General features: G+C 50.7%; 1 protein-coding gene across 1 annotated transcript; it reads left to right on the top strand.

The window, feature by feature from the left end:
• Window positions 1–176: 176 nt before the first annotated feature.
• On the top strand, window positions 177–13,757 carry LOC146334702 (nuclear receptor subfamily 2 group F member 5-like). The gene is made up of 3 exons (XM_084824155.1): window positions 177–592; window positions 5,054–5,581; window positions 11,593–13,757. The coding sequence occupies exons 1-3, from the start codon at window positions 253–255 to the stop codon at window positions 11,865–11,867; spliced, it is 1,143 nt and encodes a 380-aa protein (XP_084680281.1). The 5' UTR covers window positions 177–252; the 3' UTR covers window positions 11,868–13,757.
• The last annotated feature ends 408 nt before the right edge of the window (window positions 13,758–14,165 follow it).

Consider the following 14,165-nt stretch of genomic DNA (forward strand, 5'->3'; position numbering starts at 1 on the left):
CCCATCTCTTCTACAGCCATTTCCCCCCCTCCTGCCCCAATCTTCTCCAATCCCTCCGTCTCTCCTCCTCTCCCCTGCCAGCCTCTTCCACCCCAGCCCTCTTAAGCCCTCCTCCCTTTCTCCCCCCCACCCTCTCCTCCTCTTCATCAGCCCCCCGCTCTTCTCACTCTGGCTCTGCTCCTGGCCACTTCAGGACTCCTGGCTCTCCTCCTTCCCCTGCCCAGCACGTCCCGCCCTGCTCCCTTCCCTAGGATGGCTTTGGTGGTGACCCCCTGGCAGGAGGAGCTTCCCGGGGGTCCCCCAGGGCCCCCCCCTCCCCCAGCCCCACAGGAGCCTGGCGGGGGGAGCAGCGGCGACAGCAAGGGGGCGTCAACGGCCGTGGACTGCCTGGTGTGTGGCGACAAGGCCAGCGGCAAGCACTACGGCCAGTTCACCTGCGAGGGCTGCAAGAGCTTCTTCAAGCGCTCCGTCCGCCGCAACCTCAGCTACACCTGCCGTGCCAGCCGCCAGTGCCCCGTGGACCAGCACCACCGCAACCAGTGCCAGCACTGCCGCCTCACCAAGTGCCTCAAGGTCGGCATGCGCCGCGAAGGTGGGTCGCGGGGAGGAGGCCCGGCGGCTCTGCCCCGGCCTGCGGCCCTCTTGCCCCTCTGCTCCCGCGCTCAGGCTGCTGCCTCACTCTCGCCGCCTGTCTGTTCTCCCCCTCGCTTCTCTTGAGCATTCTCGCTGCTCTTCTCTCTGTCATTTCCCCCTCGTCTGCTTTCTCTCCGTGCCATTCTTGCATTTCTTCTTTCCCTGCGCCTTCCTTTTATCTGCATTGTTTCCTGCTGGATTCCCTTCCTCCCTTTTCTCTGGATGAAGAAAACCTTTCTCTCTTTTGCTTCTTTCTTCTCCCTCTGTCTAACTTGGCTTTTTCTCCTTCCTTCCTTCCTTCCTTCCTTCCTTCCCTCTCTCTTTTCTCTCACCCCATCTTTATACTTTCTCACTCTTCTTAATTCTACCAAGTCTCTTTTTACTGCACATCTTCTCTCTCTTACTTCCTCCAACTTCTCTCTTCTTCATTTCCAGCTCCTCCATCCCTTTATTCTATCTCTCTTCCTTACTTTTCTTCCTCCTCTCAATTTTGTCTTCACTTTCCATTCTGCCCTCCTCCATCCCACTCTACTTCCCTCTTTTTTGCAGTCTTCCCACAAATGCTCATTTTGATTATTTTGCACCAACCATGTGCCAGATACCAAGCTAGTTTTTAAAATTACTACTGCATTTCATTCACGCAGCATTCAGTCTTAATCTTTGTTGTCCTTACACCAACCTCATGGTATAGGCCACAATCCTTCTTTCTTCTTTTTATCCTTCCCTTTCCCTTCAAGACTTTTCCTTCTTTTCTTTTCTGATGCACATGCAGCATCTTGTCTTTTTACTCCACCTTTAAAGAGAAAGATCTCTTAAATGAGAAAGGATCTCTTAAGTACCCCTACACCCATCTTTCCCCATTCTTTTATGTTTCTTTTCTTTTGCAATGTGTCCTCTTACTCTCCTCCTTTTCTTCCATGTCCTTGTTTTCCTTTACACGTGTTCATTTACTCCTCTTGCTCTTTATTAAAAAATCCTTCCATTTCCCCTTTTCACTCCCTCTTGGCTGTACTTGGATTTTCCCATTGTATTGTGCTGCTGGGAAATTTATTTTTCTTCATTTGTATTTTTATATGTTCCATTTCAATCAGCTCTCACTTCCAATCTTCTCACCATCCTTCACTCTTTTTCTCTCTCTGCTACCCAGTATCCTTTCCATTTTTTCTCTGCTTAACCCTGTTTTATTCATATGTATCTCCCACATTTATCATTGCCTCTGCTTTTTTCACCCCCACCTTTTGCAAAAAGTCCCCCCCTTTTTTGTTTTCTATTCTGCTCCCACTTGTTCTAGCTTACATCTTCTCTGCATTTGTTGCTTTGATTAAACCTCTGTGTTCAGGAACAGTCTATCTCTGAACATCAGATACCAGGGGCAAAGTTTTGGGGAGCAGCGTGAGGAGGGTGTGTATATAGCCTCCAAGCACTGCTTTTGTCTTCCGGGAAGCGGGCCTTTGGTGTAATCCAACGGAGCGCTTTTTGCATTCTTAACCATAGGACCTGAGGCTAAAAGAAAATAATTCTGGAGCAGAGCCCAGGGCAGCCTGATCAAGAATTATGCTCAGTGACCTGGAATTAATTTTCACTCAAATTAATGTTGTTGTTATTATTAAAAATGTATATACCACCTTATTAGCTAAAAAGCCATCACAATGGTGCACAGGAATTCAAAACAATAAAACCTTAAAACAATACAATTAAGAACATTAAACACAATAAAACATTTAAGCATTAAACCAACTATGTGATTTAAAAGGCAAGATTAAAAAGATGCACGTTCACACCCTTTCTAAAAGCCCAGAGAGTGGGGGCAGTTGGAGTTCTCGAGGGAGTGCATTCCGCAGTTTGGGAGCGACACAGGAGCAAGACCTTTCAGGTGTGCCCGACAAACGGGCCTGTGCAGATCATGGTGCCCTCAAGAGGGTCTCTCCTGCAGGCCTTAACAACCAGGCAGGCTCATCACGAGACAGGCAGTCCCTTAGACAGCCAGGTCCTAAGCCATTTAGAGCTTTAAAGGTTAAAACCAACACCTTGAATGGCACGCAGCCAGCAATTGGCAGCCAGTGCAGGGCTTTCAGGAAAGGCATTATACGGTCCCACTACCATGCAGCGGTTAGCAGCCCAGCTGGCACATTTTGCACCATTTGAAGCTTCTGGATGCTCTTCAGGGCTGGCCCCACATAGAGCACATCGCAGTAGTCTAAACGTGGCGTAACCAAGGCATGGATAACTGTTGCCAAGACAACAGTTGAGATGCTGAATGCAGATGGAGTTTACCCCTGTACACTGATCCCTTGGATTTCTTTGTTTCAATAGATTCTGTATGATAAAGAAAAGCCAATACACCATAGCAAGGTATTTTTCCACCATTATTTTCCAAGCCATAAGTCTGTCCATAAACTCTTAAAACGTGCATAAGAACACACTGCTTATTTTGAAATTTGTACAGTTGATTATGATCAGCCCCTGATTGAATATAGCCTGTAATCTTTCCCGTGATCGCCTTCTTCCAAAGGTTACACAGCCAATCTTTAATCAATGCAATATTGAGATCTTTAGCTCGACAAATCTTTCCTGTACAGTGGATCAAATTATGTTGTTCTTGATTTAATAATTTCCCAGAATATAACCTAGTAACAGTACCTCAGTTACATATGGTAACTTATCTATATCTTCTATCTCCTTATATATCTCTGGTCACAATACTTATAATATGTTGTAGAATATCTATCCAGTACTTCCTCAAAAGTGGACACCACCACCTCATATGTAGGTAGGTGTCTTTGGGATGGATCAAAATTTAGTCATACTTAGGAAGGGGGAGGGGGCCCCACTGAAATTAATGGGACTTAACTTAGTCATGACTAACTGATGACCCACTGATTTCAATGGGTTTACTCTACGTATGATTAATCTGGATCTACTCCCTTATTTTCACAGTGCTTTCAAGATAAACCTGGACTAATTCTAGTCACTTAAAAAACCTCCATGGAGTTAAATGCCATGTAGATCAACCTTCTCCCACCTGGCGCCCTTCAGATGTGTTGGACTATAACTCCCATAATCCCCAGGCTGATGGGAGTTGTAGTCCAACACGTCGGGATGGAGCCAGGCTGGGAAAGACTGCCTGAGCTGTGACGTTTTACTGGGCTTCTCTTTTTATGTATTTAAGGCATTTCTATACTGCCCTTCATACAAAAATATCCCAGGGTGGTTCACAATAAGAAATCAGAGTAAAATGCAATTATGTGATTAAAAATATGATGAAATGACAACAATGAAAACAAAAGCACTTTGCCAAATTCGCTGCAGCTTCAAAACCAATTCAGACTGGAGAATGCAGGACTTGCAATTACCGTGTTTAAGAGTGCTCCCTTCTCTAACTTTTTAAAAACATTACTGAAAAAAGTAAGAGAATAAAATGTCTTAACGATGCCTAAAAGACAACTATGTAGGCACCAGACCGACTTCCCCAGGGAGGGAATTCCATAATTGGGGTGCCACTGGTAGAAACTCAGGTGCCTCGCCAGTTGCCACCCATTTGATTTTCTGAGCAGGGCTACCCAATGGAAAAGACGAGCTGTCCTTTCCCATTGATTTCAATGGGTAGTGAAGCACGATGACTGAGGCCTGGCCTATGGATGCAGCAGAATGAGGTGGTTAAAGGTGTGAGGTGGAGGAAATGAGCTGCAGCACTTCAAACTGCGGGCAGAGGAATCACCTCTCTGAATGCTGCCCTGTGTGAAAAACATTCCCTGCAGGCAGAAATCTGGCCCAACAGGCAATGAACTGCCTGGAGGTTCCCTCCCCCACGTGTGTTTTTGTGCTCTTTCTAAAGGAGTGTTCTTTCTATGTGAGCATTCAAATTGGGCAACTCGGCCTGCCGCACGGTCCCCGCGGGGGGGTTCTCCCTGCTGCCGCATTCTGCTGCATGTGCCGACCTGGCCTTGGTCTGCATAATGGTGGTCATTTGCACACAGCCAAAAAAGAGGAAAGGCACCATCGAAAAACAGGACGCCAATCTGCATCACATTTGCGCAGGCAAATTTGTACGTAAGTTGCAAAACTGGGACGAATGACAACAGTTTCGATAGAATACATCTCATCGCAGTGAAGCCTGACTAGCTGAGCTGTGAGCCGTCCAGGCGCTGCTACCGGAGGACGGGTGACCCCAAAGCCCTGCTTGGCTCTCCTTCCTTTGGGTTCTTTAAACCAGTCTTGGACTGGACACCTCTGCAGTTAGAGGTCTTCCCTCTGTCACGTAGGGCACCTGGCCACCCAGCTTAGTCTGGGTCCAAGCCGATGGGCTTAGGACTGAGGACAGGGTGTGCGTGCGTAAGGGCCTCCCCGGCATCTGAGGCTGATTCCGCAATGCCCTCCTCCCCTCCTCACGCTCTTTGCACGTGTCTCTCTCTCTCCCTAGCCGTGCAACGAGGCCGCATGGCGCACACGCAGCCCAGCTCCGGCCAGTACCCCTTGGCCAACGGAGACCCCTACAACTGCCACTCCTACCTGACGGGCTTCATCTCCCTCCTGCTGCGGGCAGAGCCTTACCCGACCTCGCGCTACGGGGCCCAGTGCCTGCAGCCCAACAACATCATGGGCATCGAGAACATCTGTGAGCTGGCGGCCCGCTTGCTCTTCAGCGCCATCGAGTGGGCCAAGTGCATCCCCTTCTTCCCCGACTTCCAGCTGGCTGACCAGGTCTGCCTGCTGCGCATGACCTGGAGTGAACTCTTCGTCCTCAACGCGGCCCAGTGCTCCATGCCGCTCCACGTGGCCCCGCTCCTGGCCGCCGCCGGGCTCCATGCCTCGCCGATGTCAGCTGACCGCGTGGTGGCCTTCATGGACCACATCCGGGTCTTCCAGGAGCAGGTGGAAAAGCTGAAGGCGCTGCACGTGGACTCGGCTGAATATTCCTGCCTGAAAGCCATCGCGCTCTTTACACCAGGTGAGAAGCTCGAAGCTGCGTGCTCCGGGGGCACACGCGTGTCCCGACAAGGGGAGCAGGTGGTCGAGAGGGCGAGGCAGGAATTGCAGGCCCACGTCAGAATCTGGCAAAGGCAGGCAGGCCTGGTGGGTGCAAAATAGGGAAAGTGAGGCAGAGGCCTGGGCAAGAGCAAGAGCAAATAGGAGGGGCAGGGCTGGCCACCTGGCCATCTAGAAGAAACTTGTGGCGCAAGCAAGTGATTGGCCCAAGGTCACCAGTCAGCTTCTTGGCTGAGTAGGGATTTGAACCCAGGTCTCCAGTCCTACTCCAACCCTAACCACTACTCCACAGTGGCTCTCCCTATTCTGAGCGAGGGCAATGTGTTGCAGGAAGTGCTGCCTTTGCTTGGAATTGGCTTTGCGATGTATCTGATTGGCTATTTGGTGCCATAATGGAGTATGGAATCCGTGATTGGCTAGGATCTCTTCACAGCCACAAGACGGCCCAGTGTTTGTTTAAAAGGTGCTGGATAGTGGTGAGAGGGGGAGCAGGTGGGTTGTGAACGGCCACGAAAGAGGTGTGCAAGGGAAGGCTGTAGCTGGTGGCGATTCGCCTTCCATGAAGCAGTCGTTTCACACAGGGAAGGTTCTCGCAGAAACATTCAACGGGGTCTTCGTTCTATCTGCCCATTGGGTATTTCGCCTTTGGGTTGGTGTCAGGCATTTTCCTGAATAAGCCAGGTATCTGAGCTTACTGGTGGGCAGTAGGAAACCTGGTACCCTCCATAGCTTTTGGAGTACAACTCCCCCAAACCCCAGCCAGCATGCTCGGTGGTCAGGGATTATGGGAGTTGTAGTCTAATTCATCTGGAGCGCCTGCCCCTGGCTTAGGCTGGCCATAGTCATAAAGGTCAGCTGTGTTCTGGCTGTCCCCAGCCTCGCGCTGTCCAGAGATGCTGGGAACTGCGCACACCGCCCCCCAGCCAGCAGGGCCTCTGGAGCTGGCTGTGCGCCAAAGGAGGGGAGGCCGCAGTCCCAGCATTTGCCAGTGGTTTCTGCTCTCTGGAGAAGCAGTGCCTGGGCAGGACAGGGGCATGGGGAGGGAGCCATGCGGGTGCATGTCCGTGGGCCTGTGGCGGCGGGTGTGCACCGCTGCATCGAGGCCATCGAACCTCCAGAGGAAGGAGAGGAGGCCATGCACTTCATGCGTGGAGACACGTGTTCAGCAAAACATCCCCCGAGAACCCCCTCCAAGGCTGGACCGTTTTGTTACCGTGGGCGGAGGACCGGCCACACACGGCGTCCCAGGTCAACGGGGGCAGTTGGGGAGTGTTCGTCCTCTCGGCCTGAGTTGCAGCAGCAGCAGGCAGGATGGGCTCCTGTCCCGTGGGCTCAAGCAAATGGCGCCTTTCCAGAGGCGACTGGGGTCAGCTGTGGAAGGGGTGCATGCAGGAAGCGGGACTGCTTGTCTCCCCTTGGCGTGCTGTGCCCCTTTTTGCTTGCAAACAAACGGGGCTCCCGCCCCCTCAAGTCTTCCCTGAGTCCAGGCCCAGCAGGTTTGGCTTGTGCTGCTCTTGTGGGGTGCTCACTCTCGAGTAGCCTGTCGGCCTGGTGTGGGAGACTGAGGGTGGCCGGATGTCCTGCTTTACCAAGGACTGTCCTCCAATTGAAGGGGGTATCCCCTCTTTGAAGGGCTGTTTGGTCCAAGCTGTCTGCTGTAAACTGCCCAGAGAGCTTCAGCTGTTGGGAGTCGAAATGTAGTATGTAAATATATAAGTCCGCTTGAAAGATCAGTAACCCTAAGGAGGGAGAGCAGATCAGGGCCTGGAAGCCATCCCTCAGCACTTAGCAGCACCTGCACAGAAAGCTGAGCCCCAGGCACACTGGTCGCCTTTGCCACCACCTTGCATTTCCATTGAAATTATAATAATTATTTCTGAATCTGTGTCTCTACACGCAAATTAGTATATGCCAGTTTTATGCAAGTCTTTGTCCTCTCTTGCCCTCTTTTCTTGGCCGTGCGCAAGCAGCCTCCCTCGGGGGATCCCACCTCAAGTCTCAGCTGGCATCGGCTTAGCCCCCAGACTGGCAATGGACAGCCACTCCTAAGATCTGGGGATGGGGTAGTGAATTGTTTGGTACCATGTGGGACCCTCTTTCAGGCTCCTGTGAGCCTCGGCACATCTCGTGTCAGGTTAGGATCTGGCTGTGCTCTCCTACGCTTGAGTCAGTTCTGTTCAGAATGGCAGTTCAACTTCCCTCCAGCAGGGGGAGAGAGGGGGACGCTCTGCTCCCTCTGCTGGCACAAAACAGAATTGCTCAAGGAGGCAGCTCTGGCCTCCATTTTTGGGCACTCTAGCGCTGGCTTGCTGCCATAATTGGCCCTTGAATGCTGCCTGCTAGCCAAACAGGGCTCTCCCCCAAGGATGGAACAGACCAGGGTAGCACCTCTTGGCTGGTTCCTGTAAAGGGAAATGGCCCAGTGTCGATTTTTTACAGTGGCCGTGTTGCCTGCAGGGGGCCTTGCTTCTCTCGTGAGCCTCTAGGACAGCCTTCCCCAACCTGGTGCCCCCAGATGTTTTGGACTACAGCTCCCATCAGCCCCAGCCAGCATGGCCAATGGTCAGGAATGCTGGGAGTTGTAGTCCGAAACATCAGGAGGGCACCCTGCTGCCCTTCCCTGCTCTAGCTGCTTCCCCAATGCTTTCTCCGGGTGCCGCCCATCTCTCCCCCATCCCCGGCCAGGCACGAATTTCCTCGTTGGAAGACAAGTGTGCAGCAAGGGGGGGACGCAACTTCTGTGTTTTTGGAGTCACTCAGCGAGCTTGCTGTCACATCCATGTCACCCTATGGGATGCGAGATGGTTCTTCCTGGGACATCAGAACATCCCTGCTGGGACGCGGGAGACATCTGCCTCTGGCCAAGGGCGGAGGGAAATGGATTTGCATGGCGTAATTTCCAGGCGGTTTGCAGCAGAAAGAGACGCGTCTCTCTCTCTGTCTTTCTCCCCCACCCCAGTGGTGCAGCTAGGGGCAGACGTCCTGGGGCCCACAGCCCAGGAGACCCCCCAAGTGACCACCCAGAGAGCTGCAGGGGACGAGGGTATCACGACACCAGAAGCAAAGCTCCGTTTTCTCCCTCTGGTCATGATGGTGCAATGAGCTGTGAGCGTAACGTGCAAAGCCGCATATGCGCAGAGTATTTTCCTGCTTCTTTTGATCAGGGATGGCAAAGATTGTAACGTTCCTGGAATGTAGAAGCAGTTATAAAGCATGGGATGTCAGTTGGGGGGTGGGGAGGGAAATGTTAATTGTGTGTTTCCCAACTAAAGTAATACACAAGTCATGGGCGAGGGCGGCAAAAGGCCATTAGGTTCAAGGTCTGAAATGTCGGAGCTGCAGCACTGCCCACCCCCATGGAAATACGGAGGAAGACTCGCTTTGTGGAAGAAGGAGGGAGAGGTGGAAGATGGCTGGGTGGGTCTGGAGCTCCCTGCCGTGGTGACACTCTGCACATGCTCAGAGGATTATTATTATTTCAAGATCAGTTTTGGCAAGCCTTCTAACATACCAGGAACGCAGAGGCATTCGGCCCAGTCTGCCGATGAGAGGCCTCTTTCTCTCCCCCTCCACCCCACAGCTGAGAAGGGGGACGGGGCGGGGAATTGGCCCAGGAAGACCCGTTTCACAAGGGAATGTTTTGCATTGCGACAAGATCTTGATTGCACCTTTAGGGACAAGGCAAAGAGCGCGTGGGTTGGAGGAAAGGAGGAGGCTGAAAGTGATCATAGAATCATAGGGCTGGAAGGGGCCTACAAGGCCATCGAGTCCAACCCCCTGCAAGGCTGTTTTGACATTTGCTTGATCAGCCTCCTCCTTGCAGGCTACATGTCCCCCATGGCTCGGGGTGGTGGTGGCCAGGGAGCCAGGGTCCCTTCAGGGCCTGTGAGCTGAAATCCCTGTGGGATTTTAGCGGGATGACCCAGGAGAGCTGCTGACCAAGGTGCTTCTCAGCCTGTTCCACAGCTCTGTGCAGAATGTGGCTGGCTTTGGATTCACAACTCCTGAGTTCGGTGCCCTGAAGCAGCTTGCCTGTCTCTGGGGTGGAAGCATCGAGCTCAGAATCCCTGGCCATCGCTTCTGGCAGCTGGTGTAGCTCAATGGTGTGGCTGACTGGAAAGCCAGTGGTTGTGAGCTGGAGTCCTTTGCGGTCGCCTTGAGCATTTTTAACTCACAAAGTCTGCTTTGCGCTTGAGTCTCCAGTGCAGCCTTTCCCACCCCCCACCCCCCGGCGTGTTGCACTACAACTCCCAAGAAGTTGCAGCCATGCAGCACGCCCTTTCAGTGCCGCTCTGCCTTGAGCTGGACCAGTTGGAAACCGTCGGGACTAAACACACCAATGTTGACATGGGAAGGTTGCCTCTCAGTACTGCAGGCCCGCCAAGGGACCTGGGCCCCTCTTCCTCCCTTCCTGACTTCTCTGGAACGACAGTCTTTCATAGTTTAGTGTTGTGCAAACACGACGGGGACTGAGAAGCGAAGACAGAACGCGAAGCGAGTAACGGAGACTGACACCCCAAACCATCTGCTATTGCAGTGGTTGACTGGTGTTTTGTTGAACTTGTTCTAATAGCAGAAAACCACTAATAGCATTGATTAAAACAAACCAGCAGAAACAGCCACAGTGTTCTAGAGATAAGTGGTTAATGGAGAGCGCCGTTCCTTCCCCGTTCCGTTAATGATTTCTCTGAAATATAATCATTGCTGTGGTTAGCCCCCGTACGCAACTAACTGAAGATACGTTTAGACATTCCACAACTGGCCCTGAGCTTCCAGGACACGTTGCCTCGAAAAAGAGTGTCTGCTCAAAATGGGTCAGCGCTGGGATTAATCCTGGCATGGTTCTGTAAACTAGGGGTGTTGAACCTCTTTCCGCCGGAGGACTGATTTCCATTTCAGAGAAGCTCTCGGGGGCCACATTCCAGGGGTGGGCAGGGCCTAAGGCAAATGGGGCGGAGCGAGCCACAGGGAGAAAGGGCTGGACCAACATAGAAAAACATCAGTGTGTTTTCACTTAACGCTGCTCCTGCCAATAATGAAGCCTTAGGAAGGGCATTTCAGCCTTTTAGAATATGGGAAAAAACTGCACAAAAGCCAGAAAACCAGGAAACGATTGTAAATCGTTTACAATAGCATTAATAGCGTTATTAATGCTATTGTAAATGATTCACAATATCATTGTAATTAATAGAAGCTGCATTAATAGAAGCATATTAATAGAAGCTGCATTACTAGCTGCATTCATAGAAGCATAGCTTCCAAATCCCGGGAAGTACTAGTTCCCCTCTACTCAGCACTGGTTAGGCCTCATCTGGAGTATTGTGTCCAGTTCTGGGCACTGCACTTTAAGGAGGATGCAGACAAGCTGGAGAGGGTTCAGAGGAGGGCAACAGAGATGATCAGGGGACTGGAAACAAAGCCCGATGAGGAGAGGCTGAAAGAACTGGGCATGTTTAGCCTTGAGAAGAGAAGACTGAGGGGAGATAGGATAGCGCTCTTCAAGTCCTTGAGAGGTTGTCCCAGAGAGGAAGGCCAGGATCTCTTCTTGCTCATCCCAGAGTGCAGGACACGGAATAATGGGCTCAAGTGTCAGGAAGCCAGATTCCGGCTGAACATCAGGAAAAACTTCCTGACTGTTAGAGCAAGACGACAATGGAACCCATTACCTGGGGAGGTGGTGGGCTCTCCCACGCCAGAGGCATCAAGACGAGGCTGGACAGCCATCTGCCAGGGATGCTCTGACTTGGATCCTGCACTGAGCAGGGGGTTGGACTCGATGGCCTTGTAGGCCCCCTCCAACCATACTCTTCTATGATTCTATGATCTATGATTCTAAATAATGATTTCCAGCACCTAAGAGGTGAATCTCTCTGTGTATTTTTTTTACATCCCAGACTACTGCTGGCTGTTTCCATGCAAACGTGCTGTCAACAGTTTAATGCCCTATGCTAACACCCTGATTCTCCCTTGCAGACGCGGTGGGGCTCACGGATCTGTGCCATGTGGAAAACGTCCAGGAAAAGTCCCAGTGTGCCTTGGAGGAGTATGTCCGGAACCAGTACCCCAACCAGCCCAGCCGTTTCGGGCGCCTTCTCCTGCGCCTGCCTTCGCTGCGCATCGTCTCAGCCCCCGTGATCGAGCAGCTCTTCTTCGTCCGGCTGGTGGGCAAGACCCCCATCGAGACCCTGATCCGGGACATGCTGCTGTCAGGGTCCAGCTTCAATTGGCCATACATCCCCATGCAGTGAGAGCAGCCCAGATGCCACGAAGATGGCCATTCTGCGTCTTGGTCCAGCATTGGGTGACTTGGACTGCACCAGTGTGCAGACAATGGCATGTCACCCAGAAGGCCGTATGGGCCTCTGGGCCTCTCCCAAAATGGCTGTCTGTGAGACAACCATGAAAGGACATTAAGTGGGCAGGACTGAAGACTGCTTCCTTGTCTGCTTGTTTTATTCTAGGGGGTGCGTTTTGCAAGAACAGGCTCCACATTTCCATATTTATGCTACTCTTCCATGAACAAAACAATGGCCATTTTGAAAAAAAAATGAGCTTATCACTTGTATGATTTTTTTTAAAGGTTTGTCTACCACAATGTTTATTTTTGCCCCCAAGGGAACTATACTGCAACATGGATCCTAAAATGAGATATTTTGTTGTTCCGTTTCCAGGACCTATAAGTTCATTGGTGATCTTCCTTGAACCACAGTCTCAACAGGTGAATTTTTTTTGATGGTGTATCGGCAACCAGAGGCTAACGTGAACTAGCTACTAGGGCATTTGCAGGAGGATGTAGTACAATGTGGAAAATGAAAATGTGTGTGACTTGTTTAGCCTCAATCGTGCAATGAGACTTTGCAATCTTTTCACCTTCTCTTTTTGTGATTTTGCATAAAACTGTAAAAAGAAAAAAAGAAAAGGGCAGGGCCAGTTGAAAAAAAGACTTACTGCTTCAGGCCAATCTGCGTATATATGTGGGAATTACCTTTATGTTACCCTTTCTACAAGGAGCCCCCAAAGTGTTACATGGCCCCCCTCCCCTGGGGAAATGGGTATTTACAGCTGGGGAATTCTCTGTGATCTGTGGTGATGGGTGGAAATGATACCCAAGAGACACATTGAAGTGCAAGAGATATTCGGGTGGGGGTGGGGATCCTGACATTGCAGGGAGGGGAAGAAATCATAGGGTTCTGTTCCCATGGGAGAAGGAAAAGCTGACTGGGGCTCATGGGGGGAGTGTCACTTTGTTTCTAAAGAAGGAGCAAAATAAAAAGATTTGGGAGCCCCCTTAATTGGAGGGTAAAACATGCTATTTATAAAATAAAATAAACCCAGATTATATCCTATGCCTGTTGCCCTACTAAATGTATTTACATACACCTTTCCCCATATTTTAATTATTATTTGGGGGGGGGTTATTTGTAAGAGGGAGGGAGAGGTATCACGGTGTGGAGTGTGGATTCCTCTCTTGAGGGGAGGGTGGAAAGAGACAGAAAACGAAAGGAAAAACCACACAACACCCATCAAATAGTTTTTAAAATTTGATGGAGCTGGCATTATAATTAAAACTGATTATTGCTGAACACCTTCCAGATTTTTGTTTTATTCCTCCCTCTCCTCTTCCGTTCTGTGATGCCCCAGAATCTGTGGGTTTGGGGAAGATGTCTCTGCAGTAGCAATCACCCGGTACGGTGTGGACAGATGGTGGGAGGAAGATGGTTTGCAGGGGGTAAGAGAAGATGTGGGGGGAGAGAGTTTGGGGAAACGGTTACCTCAATGTAACTGTTAAATGCTTTACGTGTTTGGTGGGGGAACGACAGGCGGGCGTGGGGAGAAGGGGGGGCTTGCTTGTTCAGTTTTGCTGTTATTCCCTTCTCAACATATGAACGGGCACAAAACCTGTGCAGTCACATCGCCATATGGAGTGATGCTCACAGACAAGGTGGCGATGCGGTGACGGTCACAATGGCTTAAAAAAAAGAGATTAGCCTAGTGAGGGACGCATCAATCTTTTCCCACTCCATGTCGCTTTCACCATGTGTTCACCATTCCGTCCCTGTTCTGCCTTCATGTGTGAGCTATATGCACCCCAAAATTCACATTGAAATACATATTAAAAAATACAAATTTTTAAATGCATCATCTCTCAACATACCCATTTCTAAACATGGTTTCTCCAAAATACATGTTTTTGAAAATGAAAGCCCAGAAGCCGATGGATTTCTGAACTGCATATGGATCAGGCTGGTGTGGATCGGGACAGTTTGCATGGGAATTTGCAGATCAAATTAGACAAAACCACAGAGATGGAGAGGTCTCTCAACAGCTCTTCACCTTGGTAGAGAAACAGAGTCTCTGCATTTGGTGGCTGTTTACCTCTGAGTGCTGGAGTTGGGGCTCAAACCTCTTGCCTTTGTGATGGGGTTTCCAGAGGTATCTGGGCAGCCCTCGATGGGAATGTAACTCTGGACTCCAGGCATTTGCAGATGAAGTTGTTTGCAAGGGTTGTTTTCAGAAACTCTTATACCTCAGTCTGACTGCTTCTT

Source organism: Heloderma suspectum, chromosome 17, assembly GCF_057233095.1.
Source record: "Heloderma suspectum isolate Gila_16-S chromosome 17, 16-S_ref, whole genome shotgun sequence".
Classification (NCBI taxonomy): domain Eukaryota; kingdom Metazoa; phylum Chordata; class Lepidosauria; order Squamata; family Helodermatidae; genus Heloderma; species Heloderma suspectum.

What these genes read in the sequence shown, in the direction of transcription:
- LOC146334702 (XM_084824155.1), top strand. Translation starts at nt 253, where the DNA reads ATGGCTTTGGTGGTGACCCCCTGGCAGGAGGAGCTTCCCGGGGGTCCC. An exon ending in GGTCGGCATGCGCCGCGAAG is followed by an intron (nt 593 to 5,053) that starts GTGGGTCGCGGG and finishes CTCTCTCCCTAG; the next exon opens with CCGTGCAACGAGGCCGCATG. An exon ending in CATCGCGCTCTTTACACCAG is followed by an intron (nt 5,582 to 11,592) that starts GTGAGAAGCTCG and finishes TCTCCCTTGCAG; the next exon opens with ACGCGGTGGGGCTCACGGAT.